The sequence below is a fragment of the Anoplophora glabripennis genome, unplaced genomic scaffold (assembly GCF_000390285.2).
Source record: "Anoplophora glabripennis isolate ALB-LARVAE unplaced genomic scaffold, Agla_2.0 scaffold104, whole genome shotgun sequence".
Lineage (NCBI taxonomy): Eukaryota > Metazoa > Arthropoda > Insecta > Coleoptera > Cerambycidae > Anoplophora > Anoplophora glabripennis.
The window spans coordinates 953,926-981,889 of NW_019416210.1; the positions used below are offsets into that span (position 1 = coordinate 953,926).

Here is a 27,964-nt window from a genome sequence, read left to right on the forward strand (position 1 = left end):
GAACCATTGCGTTGGTATGTTATCCGCAGTCAAATTCACTAAACAAATCTCTATATTTTAAAATAGAAAATCTATCTTATTATAAAAAATGTTGTATAGTTACTTTCTTCATGTTCTAGGCAAAAGACATACATGCCAAGAATTTTTTTTGTAATGGCCACATTATCCACTGTGGAGGGTCAGTAAATAATCTAAAATATAGCGCAAACTGTCAAAGCAAATATATGATCCCAAAATAGACAAATATATAGTAGCGTTTCCGTAAAAAAAAATCAAAATTTTTGGTTTATCCTTCGATATTTCTTTGAAATCGCAAGAGAATTTCCTAAAACTTAGCGTTTTACCATATTTGTTTTAGATACAAAAATAGAAAGATAAGAAGGCAGAATCACCCTGTACATAATTGAACAGAAATACACTTTTTAGACTAGAGCGGTATTTCTATTGCCGGAAATAGATTTTATTTTATTTGATGTGTTGTGTTATTTAAAAACGGGGAAAAATTATATATAAATTTAATATACCTACCAAAAATTAAGTAATTTAAAATTATTAGGAACAAATTTGAAACTCAAATCTTTCAAATTGAAACTTATCCAGGAAATGAGTCTCTTGACATTCAAAAATAGTGTACGATTTTTGATTAAAAAAAAGTAAGTCACGTTTTTTATTATTTTTTGGTAGAATTGCCTATATGTGAAGAACAGATACGTTTATATCACATTTGCTATACCAACAAGACGTAACTAGTGTCCCTACCAATGATTGCAAAATGGATACTATTTTATTATCGTCCTAATAACACAAAAATCTCACCTACTAAAAATTCCAAATCGACTGATGAAACATTTTTTAAAAGACATACCTAAAGTGTACTTCAACAAGAATCAAAACGCCCTCTAAAAATTTTTTTGGGACGTATATTTAAGTTATTTTCATAATTTTAGTCAAGACCCAGTATGTGTACAATTTTACGTCCGTAAACACACTTGTTAATTGTAATCACCAGTATTAGTAATTGGTTATGGTGTTTCCAACGCCTCCTAGATTTTTTTTTAGAGAAATAAAAACTAAATATAAAATTTTAAGTCTACATAAAAAAAATTTAAGGATTTTAAAGTAATGAAATATGACATGTAGGGGCTTTGAGTGATGCTAATTACTGCTACTAACCTCTTAATAAAAAGTCTGTAAGTGACTTTTCCAAAAATCGCTTCTAAAAAAATCATTCTAGCCTTGGGTATCCAAAAAAAAAAAAATTGAAAATTTTGGGGTTGCTGTTTCTCTAACATTTGATCTTCTATACTGAAAAGGAGAAATATTTGATTAAAGCTTGTTTGCTCAGCAGCACTATCAAAAACCTGTCAGTAAACTGTGCCTCATTTTTTGTTACCAAGGAAATAAAGAACTACATCTTACATAACGCTCCCTTCCCTGAATATTGAGTCAACTGTTTGTCAAAACTCGCGCGCCACTGCAGTTTGTTGTTCTAAAACGCCCCCCTCACCATCTTCACCAACATAAAGTATAAAAGAACCTGCCACACATGTCGCATTAACCATTTGAAGTGTAAAATAAACATCTCAAAAAATGAACCAACATCTATTAGTCTTATTTGTGGCCTTAATTGGCATAGTTGCTAGCCAGAAGTATACTACAAAATATGACAACGTTGATTTGGACCAGATCATTAAGAGTGACAGGCTGATGAAGAATTACATCGACTGTGTTTTAGAGAGAGGAAACTGCACTCCGGATGGACTAGAACTTAAGAGTAAGTTACACATGAGCATTTCTTTTATATACGAACTTTTTAAAATTCTTCTAATGAAAACTAGCCAGTATAGCATCTTAAACGTCTTTTATTCTATGAAAAAGTATAGTATCCATATTTCAAAGCAAAAATAAATATGATTATTCTTAAGAATTGATAATATTGTATTACAAACAGTTGCATGATATCAAACCTTTTCACTAGATATATTAAGAAATTTTTCTATTATTTTCTTTGTGAAGAAAAATTAATATTCTTTTTGGAACTATTTATAGCACTGTTAAGAGTTATCACATTAATTTAAGCTAACATCATGTAAGAAAAATGACTTGGAACAATTCATTACTGTCACATTATTTCTTTTATTTTAAACAATATACTGATTTTTGTAAACAAATCTTTAAAGTCAAATCAATAAAATGCAAATTTGATTGCTGCCAGTAGTTGAATTTGTTTATTTTGTTATTTCCATTTACTGGAACAAAAATATTCCCACATTAATCAAATTACCAAACAGAATGAAAGGTCAGTTGTATAATGAGTACCAGATTGTTAAATATGTTACATAATTAGAGAAATCTGTACACAAACGTTCTTGTTTGTACTGTCAAGATTCATGCAGTGTGTTCATGGAGTTGAAAATAGGAAAAAACCGTTCTTGTTAAAAAAATTTAAATGTGAAAATGCTTAATAAAATGCGAATTAAGAAATTATTAGAAAGATACATAATAATACTAATACAGTGACAAACAAGTTTCGAGTAGTAATTTGACATTATTATTTATGCAAAATGAAGAGGTCTTGGTGAGACAAGAATTATTTTATTTATAGATAAAGTGCATTGAGAATTAAAATTTAATTCCGTATTACAAATTTGAAAACGATTTGCCTACTCTACTACGATTTTTCCATTCTTTGAGCGCCCAATTTGCGCAAGGAATTGGGAAAATTTTTATTGTAGCTAGTAGAATAGAATATTAGATGTTTAGAATTAAAATGTCTGTTATCGTCCGAATTTGTGCATGAGCAGTCTGTTTTAATTTTGCAATTCAACAAAATAAAAACATATTAAATTTGACATATGAAAATAAAATTTTATTCCGGATAGCTTTCATCAAGAAAGTTTTTTGATTCCTTATACGAGAAAGGCAGTTTATTCGCACAGAATATACCGCGTGATTCAGTTTGTTATTCGCGGCCCTGTATCTCTTTTATTTTAACAAATAGCTATAAATAAACCCTATATATTTTTAAATCGCCGTTCAAACTCTATCAAATGACATTATTAGATCATCTCCATTTTAACATAATACGTCAAAATTGCTATAGTCAACTGCTTTTGTTCAAATGGCACAATATATATTTTTTTGTCAATTCTGGGAGATATTTTTTTTCTGCGTTCAGCTATGTAAGAAAGTCTATAGTTTCATTAGAAATATTGTTAAAAAAATAGCAAAAAAGATTAAGCTTTATTCTGAAAAATGCGGAAACAAGCTACTATGTTTTTTAAAGTAACATATTTTATTTTGAAAACGATAATAATATAACAATTTAAAACAATACTTATTTCAATTTTTCAAAATGACCTCCATTTGCTTCAAAACACAGAATAGCTCTGTTTATCATTTTCTCTCTACAAACATTCTCTAGTGTTTCTTCATTTAATCTCCGACATTCTACTCTTATTCTATTTTTAAAGTCGTCAATATCATTTAGGTAAGGTCAACAAAAAAATCTATAGGAGTAAGATCCGGAAATCTAGCAGGCCATTTAACATCTTTATCGAATGTTGTTCATCTCTTCCCCTTCTGGGTTTAAAAACTCTTCTTTTCTTTTGAAAACTTCTGCCATCTGCCGCCAAATTCATGGCTAACTTTCCGACAATTTTATCTGATGGAAGTTGTCTCTGCGGAAAACGATGTTGGTATAAATACCTGGCAGCTTTAGCGTTTTTTCGGCCCTCTCCATAAATTAAAATCATATCTAGTTTTTCTTGGTTACTGTAAGTATTCATGTTATAATTAATTAGTTATAGATAGAATAGGTAGGTACAAAATGTCAATTATTTTGACAAACCGTTACTTTTTAGAAACGTCAAAATTCAGTTGTTCCGCAGCTGGCTATAATTTTTCAGAATAAAGCTACTGAAAGTAGGGTTCATCTCTTTTCCCATTTGCTAGCAATATTTCTAATAAAACTATAGACTTCCTTATATAGCTGAACGCAGAAAAAATATCTTACAGAACTGGTAAACGAATATATAGCGTGCTATTTGAACAAAAACAGTTGTCTACAGAAATTTTGACATATGAAAGGAGATGATCTAGTAATGTCGTTCGATAGAGTTTGAGCGGCGATTTAAAAATATATAGGGTTTGTTATAGCTATTTGTTAAAATAAAAAAGATACGAAGCCGTGCCCTGAATATCAAAACTGAACCACTCGGTATATTTTTTTATTCTGACGAGGTTTACTTAATTTTTCACAAACAAAGATATCACGGAGAACATGCAAACATCAGAAAATGTACCTTTTCTGATTTGTAAGCAAATTTGTAAAGATACTCAATAATTGTGATTAATGCGTGTGTTAAAAGCATTCTGCAAGGTGTGATTATGTTTGTGCCGCACGCAATTTTCTGAATGGTAAACTAGTCGTGTAAAAATCTGCCTTTTTTTCCTTATTTTGAATGTATTGTCAGTTATCTTACACCCTTAAGAAAGCTTATACTGGTACAGTAATGTGATGTTGTTTTTACTTGCTTAGATTTTGTATAATGCTGGACAAAGAGTGCATATTAAAGTGTATTACAGTATTATGGAGTTATAAGGATAAAATCAATTACTGTACTTCAAATCATTTTTTATAGAGCAATCCCTGTGTATGTGGATCCACTATAAACTACATTGTTGAATTTTTTAACGCAAGCAGAAATGTTTAACAACCTTTTTCTCATGAAATTAAAAGTATATCTTTTCAAGTTGAAAACTTATTTTAAAATTGTTTGACATTATTTATTTACTAATTTACACCATCCGAGAGGTATTATGTAGCTATAAATTGTCAATTTTGAGTTTTCAATGCATTTAAAGATATTATCAGAACTAACTAAAAAATTTCGTGTTTACGTGTATGGTGATTCATATAATTCTCCTACCGATAACTTGACAAAGGAAAGAGGTTTATTAAATCTATAAAGATCAGTTGATAAAGCTGCTTGATGACGTCCAATGAGAGCTCAAAAAAAACTATTGAATTTATTGAAGAATTTCTTTTGACACCAACGCCATCTACAATTTGCCATGGAATTTGCCAATTTGCTTGGACTCTCAATCAAAGTCATCGAGGTGCTCTATCAGCTAGCTTTCTACGAAATCAAAGAATTTCTTTCCGTTAAGTTATCTGCTCGCAATAGGAATCGCCCTGTATTATAACCGAAGAAATACATATATTTACGATTACGTGTTTGTTTCAGAAAATATTCCCGATGCGCTTTTGACAGACTGCAGCAAATGCAGCGACACGCAGAAGAACGGATCAAGAAGAATTTTGAAACATTTGGTACAGAACAAGCGATCCTGGTTTGACGAGTTGGCTGCCAAGTACGATCCTGATAACGCTTACAGGAAGAGGAATGAGCAAGAGTTCGCCAAAGAAGGAATTGTTTTCTAAGTTACTAGTTTAAAATATGATTGTTATCTAAAAATAAATTAAAAATAAACAAAAATAGTTCTATTATTAAAATGACCCATACAAAATTTTATTTTTGATATTTTTTATAAAGATAATTCACATAAACGATGAAAATGAGCAAATATTTAAAAATTTGTTTTAAATAACTTTTTCTACTTATATAAACTGAAAGTTAATCGATCAGAAGTGGCTTTTTGTCTTAATTAAAACTCTAAACGAACAATTATAAATTTATATGAACCTGCTTTATATGAATCTATTTCAACGGAATACGCTAGTAAGTTTAATACATTTAACAGTTAAATTACTTTTATTTGCTCCCACGATAATAAATAGACTACTTATTAATACATTGTTTTTAAGGAGGTAAGCAGATTTTACCGTAGATGTGGAACTTACCCCACTAGGGAAAAAAGTGATTTCGAGTTATAAACACATATTGTATGAACAAATAAATAGAAATATTTTATTAATTATTAGTAATTGTACAGTTATTACATTTAGTAACATTTATAAAATCTGGATAATTATTCCCCTCGCGTTTACTAACTGTCACATTTTTCTCAAAATGATTTGACCGCTCCATTTCAGTCATCGGAGGCTCAATATTTACTGACTGATCCATTAAAACAGCATGATGCGACGTACTACTAGAACCTGGAGTTGAAGTGTCATTGGAAAGAATTCTGTTTCATTTTTGTTACTTAAACTGTCAGCAACCTAACTTTCTGCAATTGTGGCTGATTTCTACCCACCATGCCTCTTGATTGCTAATACATCAACTCCTGTATAAGCCAGTAACGTTGCCGATGTTCTTCGGAATGGATGGCCTGTATATGTTTCAGGATGTTCTAGTTTCAAATACTGTACAATCTTATTAGGAATCATAGAAAGGGTATTCTTGCCGATTGGTTGGTTGTAACATCTGCCTGCTGGATAGCGCATAAAAAAGCGTGAAATTTTAGTTTTTATTTCCAAATTTTTGAAATTGACGTTGTCCAAAGTAAGTTTACATGCAAAGCCTAAGACCGTCACTACCTTCATTAGCAAATATGTGCTGTCGGGGCTATCGAGTGCCTACACGAGAAAACTCTCGGACATTATTGCCATCGTCCTCGACTGGTAAATAATAGTTGCCTCCTTTATGGTGTAAATAACTATTATCTACTACTGTATCAAAAGTAACAATTTTTTTTACTTAATTTTCTCCTCCTGTATCTGCAACCATATTGCAGATGATCTCTAAAACTATGACCCACATAGTCCTGTGATTTGGACAACCCAAGACATTTAGCAATTTCGAGTTCTTCATTTTCTATAAACTTTTCAAAGCCCTTGTTTTACCGACAACAACAAAAGGTCGAGGTTTATTGGTTTCTGTGTTAAGTCGAAATATTCACTACCAACATATTTATACTTCTTACCTTGCTCAATAAATTCGTCCCTTCTGTATGTCGTTACATATACAAATCATAGCATTAAATTGCCTTCATCATTAAATACATATTTAAGTAAAAAGTAAGTATTTTAGGTGGTTCGTTTACAAAATTGTATATTTTATTTTTGCTAAACACTTTTGGTTTCTTGGTACGGTATCTTCCAGCATACAATTTCACATAAGCGGTTACATTGCCTGAGATCGATATTTTCGTTCAATAAAACCTTCACCATGGAATGTGGACAAAAGACAACTTTAAGGTTGTTAAGGCGTTGCCTATGTATCTGTTACAGACTTATATTGCACTTCGCCTTAGCTAGGAATATTTAACCTTTAACCTGATATTTATGTCGGTTCTTGTTGCTGGTTCTAAAGCAGCTATGGACACAACTGCTCCTCATACAAAGGCGTTCCTTTGAGACGAGACGTCTCTGTAACTGTTCGCATCCACTGCTTCGAATCATGGTATTTTTCCATACGCATTTCTAATTTTAGCAAACATGCATTTTCATTCCTCAAAAGGAAATGTCTATTTACGGAACAGGTATGATTAAAATAATGAACAGTTCTCCTCCCTACTAGAAATATGTATTTAAAAAACGACAATATGAGCTTTACAGCAAATATTATGCATTATGATTACATTGAACCAACTAGTGTGTTTGACAATTTTTTTCTCTGGGTTTGCTGTTCCAAAGGAACTGTATTCTTCGAAATTTGATAACATAGACTACGAAGAGGTCTTAAGAAGTGACCGGTTACTGAAGCATTATGCAAATTGTCTATTGGACAAAGGAAGTTGCCCACCAGAGGGAGCAGAATTAAAAAGTAAGATTAGCATATTTTCAAGTCCTCCTTTGCTTAAAGTTTCTGGTGTAGAAATACTGGCTTCTCAATAGATACACACCAGCAGACGTAAATAACAATTTTTTTCCGAGGAAACAGGGAAAGTGCATTATGTAAATTATTATCTTTTTAATCACATTTAGGTATCCGTTTATTAATCGATAGTAAATATGTTTCATGTTGATTATAGGGATCTTACCGGATGCGTTAGAAACCGATTGTGCCAAATGCACTGAAGGTCAGAAGAGAGGTGCAAAAAGAGTGATCCAGTTTTTAGTTATCAGTAAACCGGATACATGGGAACAACTCATGGCTAAATACGACCCCAATGGAGAATTTAAGGAAAAATATGAGAGGGAGTGGTTAAATGAAGATTAATACGCATGTTTCAAAAGTATGGAATATAATATAATAATTTAAAAGGTAACGATGAGTTTTTTACAATAATATTCAGATATGTAAATGTCGTTTTATAAAAACACATATTTCTGTAGAAAAATCTATTTCTGACTGTAATTTAATTTCTAGCAAGGATGAACTAATTCTATCTTACTTCTGTATTTTACTCGCAAGTGCTATTGGTATTTACCATTCCTTCATCAATAAAAAATCCAATTTTATTTGAACACCGATGTAATTTTTCAAACTATTTTCCGTTCCAAACTCTCAACTTTACCGAAAATTATCTTCATCCGCTTTTTCTACATTGTTGTATGCAGTAAAACATCCACACTCTCAGAAATTGATTCGTCTACAGGGCTGGCCCCGTTTCGGGTTAGAAGTGGGACTTACTATTCAGATTATGAAACGTCTTCAATGTAACCATCCTTGTCTATCGCACGGATTTCTATGACTTACTTTATCGTTCTCACGTAACGGCCGATGTACCATGGGGACTTTCCGAACCTGTATATTAACATGTATTTTTATAAAACAAAGTTGACGTACCTGATGATTTTTGGAAAATACTCTTGATTCACATTTAAATTGAATTTATTCTATACTTTTGAAACGCATTCAGAAGTATGTATAGAACCCAGAAAACTAATTATTTTCACTTAAAACAAATACATCGTAGAAAGCTTGTGATAGTATTATAAATGTATATAAATAAAACGTATTATGTATTATCTTATAATAAAATAATGATAAAATGAAGGAACTGCACGTCACAACTTACTAACATAGCAAAGTATGTTGGATGTTTCATTTTAGTAAGCTCATTGTGCAAATTTGTTTATCTGATGCTAGAGTCACACATAATATTAAAAACAGCCATCTTCCTTTATCATGTGGCTTTATTCATGCATATACGTTAAATTCGTGATTGAGATACGTCGAGCAAAAACGTGACTAAAAGATAATAGGTACCGTTTCCAGACAGATAACACAGACCAACAAAATTTAACTTTTTTGGAAGCAGAAACCTGAATATATATTTCCGAAGGATTTAAGTGCGCTGAATCCGAATCTGGAGCCAAATGAATATGACAGATAGAAAATGTCATTTTGAGCAAAAAGTTTCATGTAAACATAGGTCCGAAAATGCATAATAAAAAAGTTACAGGGTGATAAAGGTACAGTTTGAGAAACAAATTTTCGCAATAACTTCTACAAAAGTGAGGCAATTTATTCCCATCGCCCAGGAGCGGACAGCCGGGGTAGCACATAGGATTTTATTATGAAAAAAAATTGTCCTTTGCATTTTCTGAAAAATAAACTAATATGTCACAAAAAAGGTACTATTCTTCAATGTCGCCAACATGAACCGTTCTCTTTAAAATTTGCAAAATTTATTGTCGTGCACCCGACAAGATAGAAGTAGCAACGGAAGTTCGTCATCATAGTAGCCATGAAATTTAAAATAACCTTTCAGTTTTCCTGTCAAAAGTTAATTGTAACCTATCCAAATAGGAGAATACCTTCTCGAAAATTGTTTATGTCCATCGACCGGCGCCTTAGAGAAACAGGTACTTTTAAAAAAAGTCATTATGACACTGGCCGTCCCAGAACGATCCGAACTCCAGAGGCTGAAGAGCGTGTTCTCCAACGTTTTGAAGAAGATGATACTTTAAGCACCAGAAGAATTGCTTTCGCCGAAAATATGCCACATTCCTTGGTATGGAGGATTGCTAGGGAACAACAACTGCATCCATATCATACGACTAAAGTACAAGAATTGCTTGCTGAAGATTTGCCAAAACGACTACAATTTTGCAACTGGATGTCAGAAAAGGTTCGTGTTGATGCGATGTTCGCCAAACGTATTTTGTTTACTGATGAGTGTTGTTTCACAAAAAATGGCATTTTCAATTTAAGAAATAGTCATCACTGGAATGATGAAAATCCAAATGCAACAGTTGTGCGACATTCACAATACAAAATTAAAATCAATTTATGGGCGGGAATAATTGGCAATAAACTTTTGGGTCCAATTGAACTTCCTCTAAATGTGAATGGGGAAAATTACTTACATTTTTTGAACAACGACTTTGTTGAAGTTTTGGAAGACCTTGATTTGGAAACCAGAAGAAATATGTGGCTAATGCAAGACGGGGCCCCTCCTCACTACTCTCGACAAGTAAGGCGACATTTAAATAATATTTTTGCAAATAGATGGATTGGTCGTGGATGGGATGCTCCTCAGCCATGGCCACCAAGAAGCCCAGATCTAACTCCTTTAGATTTTTTTGTTTGGGGATACGCAAAATCTAAAGTGTATGAAATTCCAATAGAAGACGAGGATCATTTAAGGCAAAGAATAACGGACACTTTCAATGAAATAAAGACGAATGAAGAAGTTTTGAATAAGCTCCCCTTTCATTTCTTAAAAAGAGTTAGAGCATGTATTAGAGCTAACGGTGATCACTTTCAACATATGCTTAAATAACTTTTTTTTTTAGTAAGTAGTTTTGTTATGTTGTAATTTAAAAATAAATGTTATTTGTTATAACAAATTTACAAACCAAATCCATACCCAGTTACCACATAAAGCATAGCCTTCTTGATTACAGCATTCTTGTTGTCGGGTGCACGACAATAAATTTTGCAAATTTTAAAGAGAACGGTTCATGTTGGCGACATTGAACAAGAGTACCTTTTTTGTGACATATTAGTTTATTTTTCAGAAAATTTGATCAATTTTCCGAAAATGCAAAGGACAATTTTTTTTTCATAATAAAATCCTATGTGCTACCCCGGCTCTCCGCTCCTGGGCGATGGGAATAAATTGTTTTTGCACGAAATTGTTGCATTTTAGTGTCTAAGAAACTGCACCAAGATTCATTTAAATTGCCTAAGTTTTCTAGAAGTTATTGCGAAAAATTGTTTCTCAAACTGTACCTTTATCACCCTGTAACTTTTTTATTATGCATTTTCGAACCTATGTTTACATGAAACTTTTTGCTCAAAATTACATTTTCTATCTGTCACATTCATTTGGCACCATAGTTTAGAAACTCCCTGTATATGCGTTAAAAGCAGTTAATATTGTGGAATAATGGTGTGTGTTACAAATTTCTACGGTTTTAAAATGAAGATGATCGCACAGAAAGTACTTTTCATCAGGATGCCGATGCCTTAGAAACATAGTCGACAAACAAATCTGCTTCGATATCTCTATTCTGTAAATATTATTAAATATATTGAACGTATCAAACAGCATAATATACAGAGTGTCTCAGAATAACGTGTACAACGGAGGACCACAGATTTGTGGACTCAAAATAAGCAGATTTAGGCTAATTCATCTATGCCCGAAATCGCTTCGTTTGGCCGCTAAATGGCCTCAAAGTTCGTGAAAATTTTTTTAATTTTGTAAATAACTCGAATACGTATTAATCGATTTTGGTTATTTTTGGGGTGTTGACTTTTACTTTCAATCTACACATTTTGGTGTTATACAGAGTATTTTTTAAAACCTACAACTTCTACAAAATTGTTGTATGGTGATAATATCTGTTCATAACGTTTTCCTATTTCCTCTTTTTTCCTCGGGCAATAATGACAACTATTTTCTATCTGATACGATTTGAAAGTTTTTAGGTCTCTTGTAGAGTTTTGATTAAATGAACGGTTTGGGTACAAAAACATATTTTTTAAATATCTACATTATCGTGCCATCCATATCATAATAGTTAACAAAGTGTTAGTAGGCACTGAATTTGTAGGTTGACTAATTTCAGTCTGATCTTTAACTCATTGTACCTGACAATTCTTAGTGACAATGAAATATACCACCTGTTACTTCATTTTTCGAAATGTATACACACATACGACGAATTAGAATTATTTACAACGTGCCTAATTTTATTCAAAAAATTTGAAAAAACAATCAAACACAACGCATTCTATCCAATAGACTGAATGGTGAATTTTGTTTAGAATTTTTGCAAAACACTTTACCCGAGTTATTGGAAGATATGTCATTATGGCTCAGAGCTAACATGTAGTTTATGCATGATGAAACTCCACGACATTTCATTGTCAATGTCCGGCAGTATCTGATCCAAAGATTACCTCGTCGATGGATCGGTAGAAGGGATAATGTTCCTGTTAACTGGCCTGTTCGTTCACCAGATTTAACAGCTTGCGACTATTATCTTTGAGGTACACAACAGTGTATGCTTCCACATCTAACACTGACGAAGAGTTGTGGGAGACATATCCAAATTGAGATAAATGTTTTAAAAACTTGCCCTCAAAAACTGCATTGCATGCACTGCATGGTCATTTTCAACAGTTTTAATAATAAATTGTACTAAATCTAATAACATCAACTTTGTTACTTTTATCTCCAGCATTTTTTATTGTATTTGATTGTTTTTACCAATTACTATTTACCAATAAAATTAGGCATGTTGTAAATAATTCGTCGTATGTGTGTGTGTATCTATATCGAAGTAACATGTGGTATATCTTATCGTAGTAAACACTATAAATTGGCAGGTATAATGACTTAAAGATCGAACTGAAATTACAGTCAACCTACAAAATCAGCACTGTTAAGTATTGTAATATGGGTGGCAAAATAATGTAGACATTTAAAAAATATTTTTTGTACCCAAACCGCTCGTTTAATCAAAATTCTACAAGAGGCCCAAACCTATAAAAAAAAAATAATAATTGTTATTATTGCCCGAAAGAGGAAAAAGTTATGAACGGATATTATCACCATACATCAATTTTGTAGGAGTTGTAAGTTTTAAAAAACACTCTGTATAACACTAAAATGTGTAGATTGAAATCAAAAGTCTACACCCCAAACATAATCAAAATCTAATAATACGCATTCGAGTTATTTACAAAATTGAAAAAATTCTCACGAAGACCATCTAGCGACCAAACGAAGGGATTTTGGATATTATTAGCCTAAATCTGCCTATTTTGAGTCCACGAATCTGTGGTCTTCCGTTGTACACGTTATTCTGGGACACCCTGTATAACTAATGACTACAAAAAGGTATAGCGAATAATACCATGGCCCTCTGTGTGGACTTAGCCATAACACCGTCTTTTTTTATGAAATAGGAATAAACTGAAGGAACGTAATAGAAAGTAAAAATGGTCTTGAATTATTCGCACATAATTCATTATCTCATAGATATAATGTAATAATTGTACTAATTAGGTAAGTACTAATTAAAAATAGTATAGTATTCTGCAGAGACTAAATTAATTGAATAAAGATATACACTATACTAGCTTCAATCTTTAATTCACTTTAAATATCACTTCTGTTATTATTTACTTATTTTTTCATTCAAATAATCGAAAATTTATTATAAACAAGGAAATTTTTAAATTTTGCCGAGGTCAACTAAAAACTAAGCAAGGTTTCAGAATGTTTCTAAAATTGCAACCTTAAAAAAATTCCACAAACGCGTCAAAAACATTCATGAATGTTATGTGGAATATTAATAAAATATGTTATCATCCGACTGAATTCTAAAACTGTTTATAAGACATGTTCACTATATTGGTTATACTGTTGGACAAATAAAGTGTTATTATATTGAAGGAGAACTAGAATATTAGTAATTTAATTTTAATATTTATTTCTTTTCCAGCATAATAATAATAGATAGTAATTGGCAAATTAATTATGCCACACTTAAACATATTTAAATTGTTAAGGGAATTTCCAACCCATGACTTTCTCCTTTTTCAATATTAAAACTATCAAACGTTGTTAATTCATTAATACGGATATATGTAGTATAGTGGAAACCTTCCGATTTTGAATAGAAACAAAATCGGCTATTAGGTATTGTTTTACAACATTATCTCCATTTTCTCTACTTTAGCTCTACACAGATGCAATCATTATTATTTTGAGATAACAAAATTTTGTTTTAAAGAAATATTCTATTTTTATCAAATAATTACCCAAAATAAAAGCGAAAAATGATATAACTAAATATAATAAAAACACATACCTGATATATTGAATTTGTTAAATAACACAGCCCCACAAAAAAAATTGAACTTATTTTCTCCGATATCTGAGGAGGTGCACTTTATGTTTTTGGGGTTGCTGAATCCGAATCCGGGGTCCGTTTATCCCCATCACGTCAGGGTCAAGGGCATCTGAAGGTCAAATTGCGGAATGACTATTAAAAAATCTGGAAAAATTTATATATATGTTTTCGGGGTCGCTAAATCTGAATCTGGGGTTCTCTTGACATTGAAGTGTCATAATCAAGTTCAAATAAAGGTCAAAACCCTAAAATTTGATGATATGATATTTTTGACCCCGGATTCCGAAAGAGCAGAAAATTTTACATCCGAATACGTATTTACCACAAACATAACAGAAATGATATGGCGTTTTTGGGTTGTCATGCTCATGTCTATGGGTTCTACTACTTGTAGCTTTATACTCTGGTGAGGCCAAGGTAGCCACCTCAACAGAGCCGCGGTCACTGGATGACGACGCCTGCGGGCCCGCTTTCCCACCCTGACCAGCCGCCGATACTGGGGTTCCATCCCCCTGCATCGGTCCCTGTTCCAGGGACTTTGCCGGATAGCGGGACAACTCCGTTGCCCGCCGTCACCACGGGGAGGTGCCCTGGATGCAAACACACGGATGAAATTTTTCACTCTTACAGAATCCGGAGTAAGAAAATATTATATCGTTATATTACGACGTGATTGGCTCAAATGAATACCAGAATCGTGATCAACGACCCGAAAAATATCAACTAATCAAATACCCAAGATCTCAATTTACAGCCAAAAACTGGAAAATGGATTTGATTTTGAATGACCATCACGTGACCTACAAAGATCTGTTCTAAAAAAAAAGTCAATACATATTCGGACGTAAAATTTTCTGCTCTTCAAGAATCCAGGATCAAAATGATCATATCTTCAAATTTTAGGGTTTTGACCTTTATTTGACCTTGATTCTGACACTTCAAGGTCAAGAGAACCCCAGATTCAGATTTAGCGACCCCGAAAACATATATATAAATTTTTCCAGATTTTTTAATAGTCATTCCGCAATTTGACCTTCAGATGCCCTTGACCCTGACGTGCTGGGGTTAAACGGACCCCGGATTCGGATTCAGCAACCCCAAAAAAATTAAGTGCACCTTCTCAGATATCGGAGAAAATAATTTCAATTTTTTTGTGGGGCTGTGTAATGTAATTAATCAAAAAAATATCTTTTATTTTCTAATTTTTTAATAGTTAGAACAACATCCTAACTATTAGAACAACAAATATTTAAATTGTTTATAAGAAATTTTTTAAAAAGAGGGCAAATATGATTATGTAAATAGCAATTCACATTAATTTAGTCTTATTCAACACAGTCGTTTCAAAATGTAAGTATTTTATTTTATTAATTTTTTTATCTAGTTACGCCACCTCACAGTACTAAACCAATTACGGGGTAGTGGTTTACAAATAGAAAACATAAGGAAACACTAGTATTCACTATCTTATATAGTTTCGGTAATTTATTATAAAATTGTATTCCTTGGTAGTTAACTAACAGTCCAAATTTCTTAGTTGTGTGTAGAAATACAAAACAGTTCACAGTTTCGAGTAAAAAAGTTGTAAATTTTTTAGTATTCTGAAGTTATGAAGTCAAATAATAACTTAATTAAGCTCACAGAGGATTCAGTGGATACGCTGCCGTTGATAAAGGACTGGTTTATTGCTAATAGATTGAACTTAAATGTTGACAAAACTCAATCTCTGCTTTTTACACTTCGCCATATCAATACTTGTGATAACTCAAATAGCATTAAATTTCTTGGAGTTCACCTTGACACTAAATTGAGTTGGGAAAAACATGTCAATGATTTATCCGCACGTTTATCTAAGAATATTATCCTACTGCGTAATTTGGATCGTGTAGTATCTAAGCCTGTACTCATATCTGCATATTATGGTACTTTTCATGCTACCATGACTTATGCGATTTTGAACTGGGGTCATTCGTCTCGCAGTGATAAAATTTTTGGTTTACAACGTAAATATATTAGAATTATGGCTGGAATAAAACACAGAGATGATTGTCGGGAACACTTCAAACTGCTAAATATTCTTACAATGCCGTCAGTTTACATATTTGAATGTCTCATTTATATTAGCGAAATCCAGAGATGGCACAAATAATTTTTGCATTAAATTCTTTAATAGACTTCCATCTGAGATTCGATCACTAAATTCAGACTGTTTTAAGGCCAGAATTAGAAAATATCTTAAGAGAAAAGCGTTTTACAATTTTGATGACCAGTTTTTAGATATTTAATGTATGTTCGTAATATTCACTTTTTTGTGCTGTTTACGTTGTATTTATCTGAATGTGTTTTTTTAGCTTTAGTGTAGTATTGCTTATATGTTGTATCTTTCGTGTTTTTCTTTCTTTGACTTGTGTAAACATTTTAATGTATAGACACCAATAAATTATTTGATTTGATTGATTTGATATTCTCCTTGACGTGCAATTATATTTTAAAAATATGGATACATGGGAAAATTCTCAATAAATATCTGACATATTTCAGAATTTATATTAAATATATTTCTAACTATACGTTTCTGCGCTAGGAAGAAGCTATAACTGTTAGCAGCACAACCCCACAAAATGACATGTTATAAATAGCAGTATACTACATATAATAAACATTTAGTAAGGCACACAATGGCACCGTTTTTTTATTCGTGATAGGTAGGTATAGCATAATGTGATATATTCAATGTTGCACATAATGCATTTCTATTCACTTTAACTGGATGTCAAGGTGAAACTCAGAAAATTGATACTTTCAGATGATTCCAAAATGATATTATCAAAGTTTTAATACAATTATTTTGTGCCTGCGGCGGGTTTATTATGGTAATATATTATTTTGTCTTAATAATATTTAAAATAAGGCTATTGGATTTACACCATTTGTCAAAAATATTATACAGCTCTTACAAACTCTAACGAGATCCTTATGGGTTGGAGCTGAACCTACAAGAGATGTATCGTCAGGGAATAGCGTTATAGCAGCAGAATTCATATAAGTAAGCAAGTCATTTAGAAATAAAAGAAAAATCATCGGTCCCAGTACTGATCCCTGAGGCACACCTAGAGTAACACTTTGATTCACAGACACTGACCCTTTAATTTACTTTTAATGAATGAAATGTTTTAACAATCAAAGGCACATATTAAGTTGAAAAAAGACCAGCAACGTATCTTCCTTCGTCTAAGATTTTATAAATTGTCTCAGTCAGACTGCAAACTGCTGACTGGGCATTATAACGAGCGTTCAAATAAAAACGTGATCAAGTTGGTTCTGAAAATTTGGACGTAGGGCGCAGCGTATAGCAAATGAACTTAAACGTCATCTGTCAAAGCGCTATATTGCCTGTGAACAACTACGGTGGACTTCATAATATCACCTTTTTTTCTGATAAAGCCTGGTTTCATTTAAGTGTTTACGTAAACTCACAGAATATGAGAATGTGGTCTTCTGAAAAACCAGATAACTTTTTTGTCGAGGGCCCTCTACACGCTCAAAAAATTGGAGTTTGGGGTGCTCTCAATCGAAGGAGGATTTATGGACCTATTTTTTTTATTGGTACTCTTACTGCACAAAGGTATAGAGAAGAAATTATCGCTCCTTTTGTTAACCAGCTGGAAGAAAACGAAATTACAAACTTTTACTTTCAACAAGATGGCGCAAGGGCACTTACGGCAGGCGAGACGATGAATATGTTGAGGGAAGTTTTCCAAAATCGACTAATAAGTCTCAATGCTGAACATGAATTTCCACCGAGGTCATGTGATATTACGCCGTGTGATTTCTTTTTGTGGCCTTACCTTAAAAACACTATTTTTGAACTGCCTATTCCTGATTTAAACCATCTGCAGGCTCGACTTATAGACAAGATTCGTGAAATTAACAATACCCCGAGCATCTTAGAAAAATTCTTTGAGGAACAGGTGTGAAAAGTGCTTGGAACAAGGAGGGGGACACTTTCAGCAGCTGCTTTCATTTATTGTTATAACAAGGAGGAGGACACTTTCCGCAGCTCCTTTAATTGTTTGTTATTGTTATCACGATTATTCTTTAAAATAAAGTTATATAGTCATTAACGTTATTGAAACTGACAGCTGCTATACAGGTCGTTGAGAAATGAGGTTAAGTTGGTTGCTATAAGCTACTCCCTACGTCCAGTGTGTCAGAGCCAACTTCGACCACGTTTTTATTTGAACGCTCGTTATATTACTCGCAATTTACTAGATATCGCTGGTGTCATTAACATTTCGAGATTATACTTAGTCAGTCCCGAGATCCGGGGAAGAAAGTCTTACAGAAATCAGCTCTTTAATCAACAAATCTAAGTTTAGACGAAAATCAACGTATTTTGCGGTAAGTATACACCTAGTTAATCTAATAACTCTAACTATAATCAGACTTAGAGTTAAACCAGACTTAAAATCAGTCAGTCCTTATGTTAAAGTTATTCTTTTTCAAGAATGAATGAGATTTCTAAACTTATTACTTAAATTGAACAAACTTTTATGTAATAAACTATGCAAATAAACTTTGAAAAGTAACAAAAATCTCTCTTAACATCGACTAAATAGGCGACTTTCATGTAACAATCTAGTAAGTAGGTAGTAAAGTAAGTTTCTTAGCAAAAAATATTTAAAAATAATATCAACTGCGGCAGAAAATCGACTGACGACCGCGAAAATTCAAAAATATAAAAATGAAGTATATCACCAAGTGAAATCCAGTGAAAATTGCTTGTCTATCATTTTAATTCAAAATACAAGAAGTTTTATTCCACGCAAGCATCGCAAGCCCGTTGAGTTAATTTATGCTGCTTGCTTGGGATAAAAGTTCTTGTATTTTATATTAAAATGATATGGAAGCAATTCTGTTGAGAGCACTGGCAGTAAGCGATTTGCTTCATGCGGTCTATTTTGTAACTTTTTAAAATTATGTCAATCCTAAAAATCTCGAGATCAGGAAAACTTAATCCCGAAAATTTCGGGAAAATCGGTCGGGATCCCGATTGTCGGGATGTGGCTCATACAGAACCTAGTTGTTTCGCGCAATATCAGCAGTTAGGTGTCTGTCTATGGGGTTATAAATTTTTTAAACATCTAGATTTCAAGTACCTATTGAATAATAATATTTGACTTCATTTTATAAGATATTCTAAAAAAATATATTTTGTTTAAGTCTTACACCTTTGCAATAAAGTAGAAAACCAAAATTCTAGTTTTTCTGTCTTGTCCTTATAATATATTATATGTATGTTCACTACTGATCTGCACTTGTCACTAATGTTGTATAAAAAATATGAGTTAATGACATATAATTTATGTCTTAATTGTTTCTACTTGAACAGATATTAAAAAAAATAATTATAAATAATGGGTTCTCCTTTGACGCATATTCTTGAACACAGAAACCCGTTTTTGGTTATTTTACAATATATGTCTATTATCTAGTTTAGTGTAACGTTTATTTACATAACCAGTCGCTATTAAGCATGTCGAAAGGTTTCCATTGGGTAGTACAAGAGTGCGTAGAAAAATTCCTAGGAAACTATGTTTTATGATGTAAATAAAAGAATAAAGTAAAGGAAATGTACAGTGACATTGGTTTTTATAATTTTTTACTAGGAATTTCATCTACGAATAACTTTTTAAGTCTATTCATGAGAAGTATAGTCCGGATATGGTTTTAGCATATTTCGAATTATTTTTGAAATAATGAACAATAAAAAGTTACAAGTACTTTTGTAATTTGTATCTAACTGAAATCTGCCATCAAAACGAACTACCTACATGATTTGATTTTGGATATTACCGAAAATGCATGGATAATAATTAATACTGGTTGTACGTATATCAGACGCAAAAACAAAAGGCAGTTTTATAATTTACAAAAGAAAACAATATAACCAGCATCCTTTAATAATAAAAATTGTATCCGCTTTTGAAGATTCTAATGCAAATTCGAGACAAATATTTAAGTAATTCAAACGACATTGTAGGGTTTCTAACTTTAATAGACTTTCAATTTTATGTTGAACTCAGAACTGAACTGATGTAGTTCTTGAAATATGGAAATTGAGGATTGAAATACTTTGCATCTGTGTCAATTTCTTGCCACAATATTATCGAACAGTACTTCTTTTGTTCTTTATACATTACTCTAACATTACTCTAACCCTTAATTGGCTGTTTCTAATTGTTTGATATTTTATGTCATCTTTTACGTCGCTTTTAAAAGTGCTAAAATTGTTGATATTAAACATCTATTGGAAATAAGAGCAAGATTTTTTTTAAGTACATGAAAGGAAATTACACTAAAAATCCTATGTATGCTTTGTGTAGAAATATATTTTATCTTTAAAATTTCTCATATTTTAACAAAAAAGCTCTCTTCATTTGGAATATATATAATTATACGTTAACGTGTTCCTTTTTGCTTAAATCCTGGTATCTCTTCCTATAGGTACCATCTGGGTCATATTTTTGAACAAGTTCGTTCCACCATTCTTTCCTGTTTTCAGCTAAAAATTTTATTGCTCTTCTGACTCCGCCCTTGTGTCTTTCTGAACATTTAGCGCACTCTGTTTCTAATGCCTCAGGTATGTGTTCTGAAATTGAAATATATCTGTTCAAAAAGGAAACAATCTGCAGATTGTTGATGATGAACATGTTCATAAGATAAACTACAAACTAGGTAACGTTCCTTTATTATTTACAACAGAATTTTAAACTGTAAAAAATGAAAAAAATCTGTGTTACCTACTATTTAGTAAAAAAACCTTTTATATTATTGCTCACATTCACCAAAATTATTATTTAGCTGTTCTTCTAATTCTTACTGTTTATTAAAATAAATAAAATGAAAATAAACAACAAAAAGACCTGCATTTAAAAATTTCCAAAACTTAATGGCAGCTCAGTTTGAAGTTATTAATCAATTTATTAATTTTGGATGCAATTTGATTTTTCGTCAATATATCCAATTATAACGTCAATAATATATTTTGTGGAATTCTTTTGTACTTTTCTTACTTAGTTGAATATTTCGACTACCCTGAAAAGAAACCTAAAACTTTTGATGGCGAAAACGGAAAAGTCTTGGAAAAGTTAACTTGCAAGGTGTTTACAACATTTATAGTGATATGTCAACAAACGTATATTTTCTTGTATAAAACTTTGTTCACAAAATCAACCTCTAGGCTAGTCCTATTAGCGCAAAAGTTTGTTCGTTTGAAATTTCTTTTTCTTTTCATTATGGAAGAAATACTCAATTAAACAAAAAAAAAATCGTCTGTGTATCCATAAGAGATACTTTACAAAATTAAAAAAAAGCTTCTACTTACTTTTTAATTCATTTGCGTCATTGGTACATTTTCCCCTGTCCAACAAGCAGTCAATATAATTTTTCAAAAGCCTCTCATTTTTCATTATGGCATCTAGATCTATATTATCATATTTACTCGTATATTCTTCACTCAACGCACCGGCAACTAAAGTAAAAACAAAAATTAGTGTAAGATGCATTTTTATGCTAATATTGCGACAAGTAACAACTTTGGTCTTAGTCGTCTATTTATACTGTTAATTTGATGGACGCTGGACCTGAAATGTGGGGATGAGGATAAATTTTCCAAAGTGGTTCATTGGATTGTTTGTACAATGTAATGTACCTAATTATGAATACAAGGTGTCCCAGTGTGACAATACCACTCTCACTGAGTCACAGGGTGTTGTTTAGAAAAAAATAATGACAACTTTCCTCATTAACTCAAAAACCCTTTCAGGGATTTAAGTAATTTTTGGGTGACGTGTACATCTATTAAAACTACATGGTGATTATTTCGATCTGACGCCAGGCTCGGCCTAGGTCAACTTGTCCTGAAGGTTGTGTCTTCATAACTTTTGCATATCCGTTTTATGTAATTTGATCAAGTTTTCCTGAATCTGCAATCAATTCTGAACAAAGACTGTGCTCTTGTTTCATAGCGCAAAAATAAACCGTTTTCGAGTAAAGTATCGACTGCATTAATTCGTAGAAAAATGCATGTAAAGATTTTAGTTGTTGTTATCTAGTAGGTACCTGTCAATATAAAAACCAGAGTTGTTTATCGTTGAGGTATAGTTTCCCACGCAGATGCGGTTCAATAAATACGAAGAAACTAAACAAGTTTTCTATGAATTATTTAATATTTGGTTACAAAAAATAAAATTGAAAATTATATAACAGGAACGAAATTATGTTAGCAAAATGACAATATTAAAAATAAAAATCGAAAACAATTATTTCAATAAATTCGAAATGTTGCCCATTTAAGTACTTCAGTGCATGTCCTACATTGTTTGACCAAGGAATTGTAAACCCTTCGCAAATCAACCGTTGCTTGAATTTGCTCGGTGGCTGCATTAATTTTTTGAAGTAAATCGTCTCTCGTGTTTCTGGAAAATGTAAATCGAGCTACGCAGATACCTATCTTCCGTTATGAGCAGGTGCTCCGTCTTGTTGGTAGTACATTTGATTTCGCAAAGTTAAAGGAACGTCATATAGTACGCCATCAACAATGTTTCCTAAAAAATCCTTGTATCTCTCTGAATTTAAACGGTCTACAATAATTTGAGCATGCAGAATGACTCTGTTGAAGATTCATCCCCAAATATTTATGGAGAGTCTACTTTGAACCGCTGAGGGACGTATCACATGCGGATTTTCACTGGACCAGAAATGAAATTTTTTTAAATTATGTATTTATACCATTTCTCGTAAACGTAGCTTCATCGCTCCACGATATATTTTTATAGAAATAATAATCACCAGGATGCAAAGTTTGTACTTTATGTAGGTGGTATGAGTGCAGTTCTTCTCGGTTTAAAATTCTCCAGATGCTGCTTCGTGGAACACCTACTTGTGTTGATATTCTTCGGTCGCTGGTGGAAGGATCATCAACAACAGCAGCTATTACATTTTCTTCTAAAATGTTTGCATCTTCCAAATTATCTCTTATTGTGGTATTTCCAATTTTAACACTCCCGGTCTCACGGACTCTTTGGAAAACTCGTTGAAATACGTGTCATGAGGCCGCCAACGAATTTCCATCACAGAAACTGTAGTAGACAAATATCATATCGGCATATTCATTGTTGGAAAAATCCGTAATACCTACTTAATATCTTCTTGTTTTGTAAACTTAATTTCTCGTAACATCGAGTACTGTCATTAATTTTGACATGTACACTTGTATAAAACTTTTTTTTATAATGACAGGTAACTACTAGATAAGAACAAAGTAAATCTTTACATGTATTTTTCTACGAATTAATGCAGTCGATACTGAGAGTGCATGGCAGAAAAATATTTTACAAGAATTTTAATCTTATTTTGCTCTGGTCTACCCCTGTTAAATTTTTGTACGCTCACACTGGGACACCCGTACCTATATTCCTTAACCAAATACAGGATGTGTACCACTCGACATTCCTACTTCTAAAATGTATTTAATGTCGGTGTTAGCCATAGGCGGAGGACAGTGAAGGGTTCGATTTGGTATAGAAATACTTTTCCACTCTCCGTATTTGTGGATGGCGTAGCTGTGAGAAGGAACTTTTCGATTTCTAAAAAAGAATGGGTTCATCTATTTTACAAACTAAAATTATTTGTCTTGGTTAATATTACAGCTATCGACTTGATTTTATTACCATACACTTAGGTAATTAAGTGCTCGCGGAAAATGTAAAAAAAAAACAAGTTATAAATTAAATATTACTGAATGAACCCATTGGATGAATCATATTATATGGAGAGTTAGATTTTGGATAATTTTTCCACGTTTACTTATTACAGATAGAAACATAGTGTTGAACTGTCCTCCGCCTATGCTGAATACCCACTTAACATACAGTTGAAAGTTTCCAACAAAACGCCATTGCACTCCCTGTATTTTAATTAAAAAATAGTTGCAAGGTTAACAAAATTTTAACTTCTTTTACGTAATTTAATTATTATTACTATACGGCTTTTGTTTTATTTAATAGCTCTACTAGCACAATTAGGTACTTACAATGTGGCAAGATACATATTTAAATTTTCGGACTAAGATATAAATTTTATTCTAAACGATATTCAAAATTGACAAATTAGCTAGTTTTAATATACCTACTTAACCTACATATTTCAAATGACATTCTAAAATCATTTTTCAAAATTACAGCCACTGTTAATATTATGCTAAATATCGATATGTATGCCAATAAATGAATTTGAATCAAATTTGCAACTTGCAACTAAAGACAGGTCTTACTACTTTTATGTAAAGAGTGTGCCACTCAGTTTGTATGTAGTACCTTAAAAAAATACTAAATGACACCATATCTCGTAAATTAAAAATTTATTAAAGTTAGTAAATTTTCCACATGCAAATTTTCATTAATAACATTAATTGTAGGTAACATGAGCTTGCAATAATAATCAATTTCATATATTCAAAATATACAAAATATGTATAACAACTGAAACAAAATTGAATGCATAGAAATTTACTTCAAAAATAAAAATACCTGATCCTTTTGTCACAAAGATTTATTTCATTAATATTTTAGGTTTTTGTCACAGGTGGCAAAATACCCAAAAATACAAAAACATTTACCATGTTATCAATTTTGAAAAAAAGTTTCTCTTATAATTTACGACCTTGTTTTATATTTTGTTGTTCCTAATTAAAATGTATGTGTGGTTATAAATGCATTGCGTAAAATATAAATTATTTATATTTCCTGTATATCACTGCAAAAGTATTCCCACCCCATATATGTACTATAATGAGCATTACCAAATTACTATAAATATGAGAAATTTGGTTAATTTTTTATCAAAGCATCATCAAATCTTGAGAATAACAGCAACTAACAGTGAAACAATGAAAGTGGTTTTATTTTTGACTGTTATTTTTGCAATTGAGTGCTTGTGTCAGAAATACACTACTAAATTCGACAATGTGGATCTGGATAACATTCTCAAAAACGAGAGACTACTAAGGAACTATATGAACTGTTTGCTGGATAAAGGAAAATGTTCTAGTGACGCCGCCGAATTAAAAAGTAAGTAATATTAGGAACAAAAAGACATTTCTCGTTGTTGGAATAAAACAAGTGTACCTTTTTTCTTTAATAGTCCAATATTTTTAATCAGAACAATTTATGATCAGTCTTAAATTAAAAATCATCTGTTATTTAATAATTAAAATTCATAAAATTAGATATGTGGAAATGTGGACTAAATATCTTGAAAAAATCTAATTTTTTGTTTTCGTATTTTCAGAGGTTATCCCTGAAGCTTTAGAAAACGAATGTGAAAAATGCTCTGAGAAACACAGAGATGGAGTCAAGAAGGTCATCAAATATTTAGTTGATAATAAGAGAGATTATTGGAATGAGCTGCTCGCTAAATACGATCCAGAAGGTAATTACAGAAAGAAATACGAAGAACTAAGTAAGAAAGAAGAAGTACAGATTTAAATAATATTTTTCACAATACAAATAATAACATATGTCGGTATCATGTATATATTAAGTATCTCTTAAAGTGTATCATTTAAGTACCACCATGTAGTTGTATAATGTACCTATATGTAAAATAGTTAAGTATCATACATTAAAAATATAGTCACAGTATACATATTACTATTTTAATTATTTTATAATCAAAACTGCTAAAAATAAAATGTAAGACTTAGTAACTTTTATTAAATTGCTTTAATAAAATACGTATAAATATGCAAATAATAATACAGGTTTGGAAAAATAACTAAATTCTCCTTCATATCTAATTTCTTAGTCGATGGAAATTATTGTTGGAACCATTTCCAGGCTGGTTGCCTCGTCAGCGGTTTAAACTTCCTGGCATTTGCAGAAAGTCTCTCTCCTCTGAAAAAGAGATATATGCCTCTCTAAAGCTCAATAAATCGAAATTGATAACATGGCAATCAGCCAAGAAATAATGGAGTAATAACGATAACGATAAAGTGTAGTCCATATTAATTGTTTGCAAATCAAATTCCACTTTTTGCAAACGAAACTATGAAAATATGTGTTGGTTTCTTCCAGGTAAGACAATTTAGGTGTTCCTCGATATACGTTTATCGGTTTATTCCTTGAATTATATTTATCGATAGTGTCGATACTATTAGTCCAGTTACTAAGGGTTTTTACCTCCGAATTCTTTATAACTGAACCGATTGATGTAAAATTTTGACTGAATGTGGGGAATGCCTCAAGAAACAAAACTTATATAGTGCCGAAGTGTGCTTTTGCCCTGGGGGGTGGTTCCCACCCCTTCTTGAGGGTGGACATTTTTACGCCCAAAATAACCACAGAAATCGATAGAGGAGTTAGTTTTAAGTAACAAATGTTATATAAAGTTTTTTGGATAATCCAATGTTTTCCGAGTAATTCGTCATTGAAAATGATGATTTTTTACTGAGAAAGTTCTTGTTTTCGGACAGTTCTTTGCAAATAACTCTGAAACCATTGGATTTAACGAAAAAGTTGTAATGAACAAAAAGAAAGGTAATAAAAACAAATCTAATGGCATTATTTTGTTTTTCTCTAATTGCAATATAAACCGAGTTATGGATTTTTAAACATTATTATATGTTAGCTAAAAACTAAATTGGAACCAGTTAACGTTAAATAACGCCAAAACCATAAATATTAGGAAAAAAACTATTTGAACCTTTTTTAAAGTACTTTGAAAAACCTTTAAAATTAGCTGTTTTAAAAGTCTTTAGAATCAAAATTAACGGAAATATGATCGAAATAACATGATAGCCTCATTTTTTTTAAGAAAAAATTAATAAACAAATCAGTGCCTTTGGCGACAGAATTAAAATCAAATGTAATCCATTTACAGATTTTTTCATTTACGTTTTAAAAATATGTTCTGGGTCTTTGGCTCACTTACAAAGAAGCATGATTTCGAAAAAAAACTTAATTTTTGAAAATGTTAATTTTTCAAATTTAAAAAAAAATCGATTTTTACGCTGCAAATTAAAAATTAAAAGGTGTATGACAAAAATACAAGAGTAACAAAATTTAGCTTTATTTTTGCTGAAGATTTTAATTTTTTATTTCTCTAAAATTAATATTAATCGAGATATTGCCATTTTAAGTTATCATATGAATGAGAAAACCACCCTTTTCGAGCCCTTTAAACCTTTCAAACTTAAAAATGAAGGGCTTAAAAAAATCAACAGTTCACGTAGCCCTTACAATTTCCTGCAAAATGAGCCTTTGTGCAATTAAAAATTTTAAAAATAAGAAAGTTATCGTCAAAAAAATAAACACGTGTATAGGTGATAATTTTAAGAAAATTTAGGTCAAACAAGAATTTTGAAGCATTTAGATCTTTTTATATATGTACGTATTTCGACACTTGGATATACGTAATTTGACATGTGGAACATGATCCGGCGACAACTGCCTAAATTCTCCTCCAATCATCGAAGAGGACGAGCATGATTGTGAAGAGAATAGCAGTGACGACGAATAAGAATCATTTACATATAATTATGTTTTTTTTGTATTCATTATTATTAAAAAGGAAAATAAAAATTTATAAAATAATCATAATTTTGTGTGTGTATAACATACATAAATGTAAGGGGTTTAAGGGTTGAAAAGTTGCAATCAATTCAGAATTATT

At 31.6% G+C, this 27,964-nt stretch overlaps 5 protein-coding genes across 5 annotated transcripts; 4 read left to right on the forward strand and 1 right to left on the reverse strand.

The window, feature by feature from the left end:
- Positions 1–1,542: 1,542 nt before the first annotated feature.
- Positions 1,543–5,501, forward strand: LOC108904845 (ejaculatory bulb-specific protein 3). The gene is made up of 2 exons (XM_018707538.1): positions 1,543–1,774; positions 5,250–5,501. Exons 1-2 carry the CDS (start codon positions 1,591–1,593, stop codon positions 5,444–5,446), a joined length of 381 nt encoding a protein of 126 aa, XP_018563054.1. The 5' UTR covers positions 1,543–1,590; the 3' UTR covers positions 5,447–5,501.
- A 2,031-nt stretch (positions 5,502–7,532) lies between these two features.
- On the forward strand, positions 7,533–8,591 carry LOC108904846 (ejaculatory bulb-specific protein 3-like). Its single transcript, XM_018707539.1, has 2 exons — positions 7,533–7,733; positions 7,942–8,591. The coding sequence occupies exons 1-2, from the start codon at positions 7,541–7,543 to the stop codon at positions 8,127–8,129; spliced, it is 381 nt and encodes a 126-aa protein (XP_018563055.1). The 5' UTR covers positions 7,533–7,540; the 3' UTR covers positions 8,130–8,591.
- A 1,099-nt stretch (positions 8,592–9,690) lies between these two features.
- On the forward strand, positions 9,691–10,641 carry LOC111691426 (histone-lysine N-methyltransferase SETMAR-like). Its single transcript, XM_023454242.1, has one exon. The coding sequence runs from the start codon at positions 9,691–9,693 to the stop codon at positions 10,639–10,641; it is 951 nt and encodes a 316-aa protein (XP_023310010.1).
- Positions 10,642–20,626: 9,985 nt separating this feature from the next.
- LOC108904844 (ejaculatory bulb-specific protein 3-like) lies at positions 20,627–21,837 on the reverse strand. The gene is made up of 2 exons (XM_018707537.1): positions 21,618–21,837; positions 20,627–20,882 (listed from the first exon to the last, which is right to left on the reverse strand). Exons 1-2 carry the CDS (start codon positions 21,796–21,798, stop codon positions 20,686–20,688), a joined length of 378 nt encoding a protein of 125 aa, XP_018563053.1. The 5' UTR covers positions 21,799–21,837; the 3' UTR covers positions 20,627–20,685.
- A 3,272-nt stretch (positions 21,838–25,109) lies between these two features.
- On the forward strand, positions 25,110–25,806 carry LOC108904801 (ejaculatory bulb-specific protein 3-like). Its single transcript, XM_018707477.1, has 2 exons — positions 25,110–25,362; positions 25,583–25,806. Exons 1-2 carry the CDS (start codon positions 25,110–25,112, stop codon positions 25,777–25,779), a joined length of 450 nt encoding a protein of 149 aa, XP_018562993.1. The 3' UTR covers positions 25,780–25,806.
- The last annotated feature ends 2,158 nt before the right edge of the window (positions 25,807–27,964 follow it).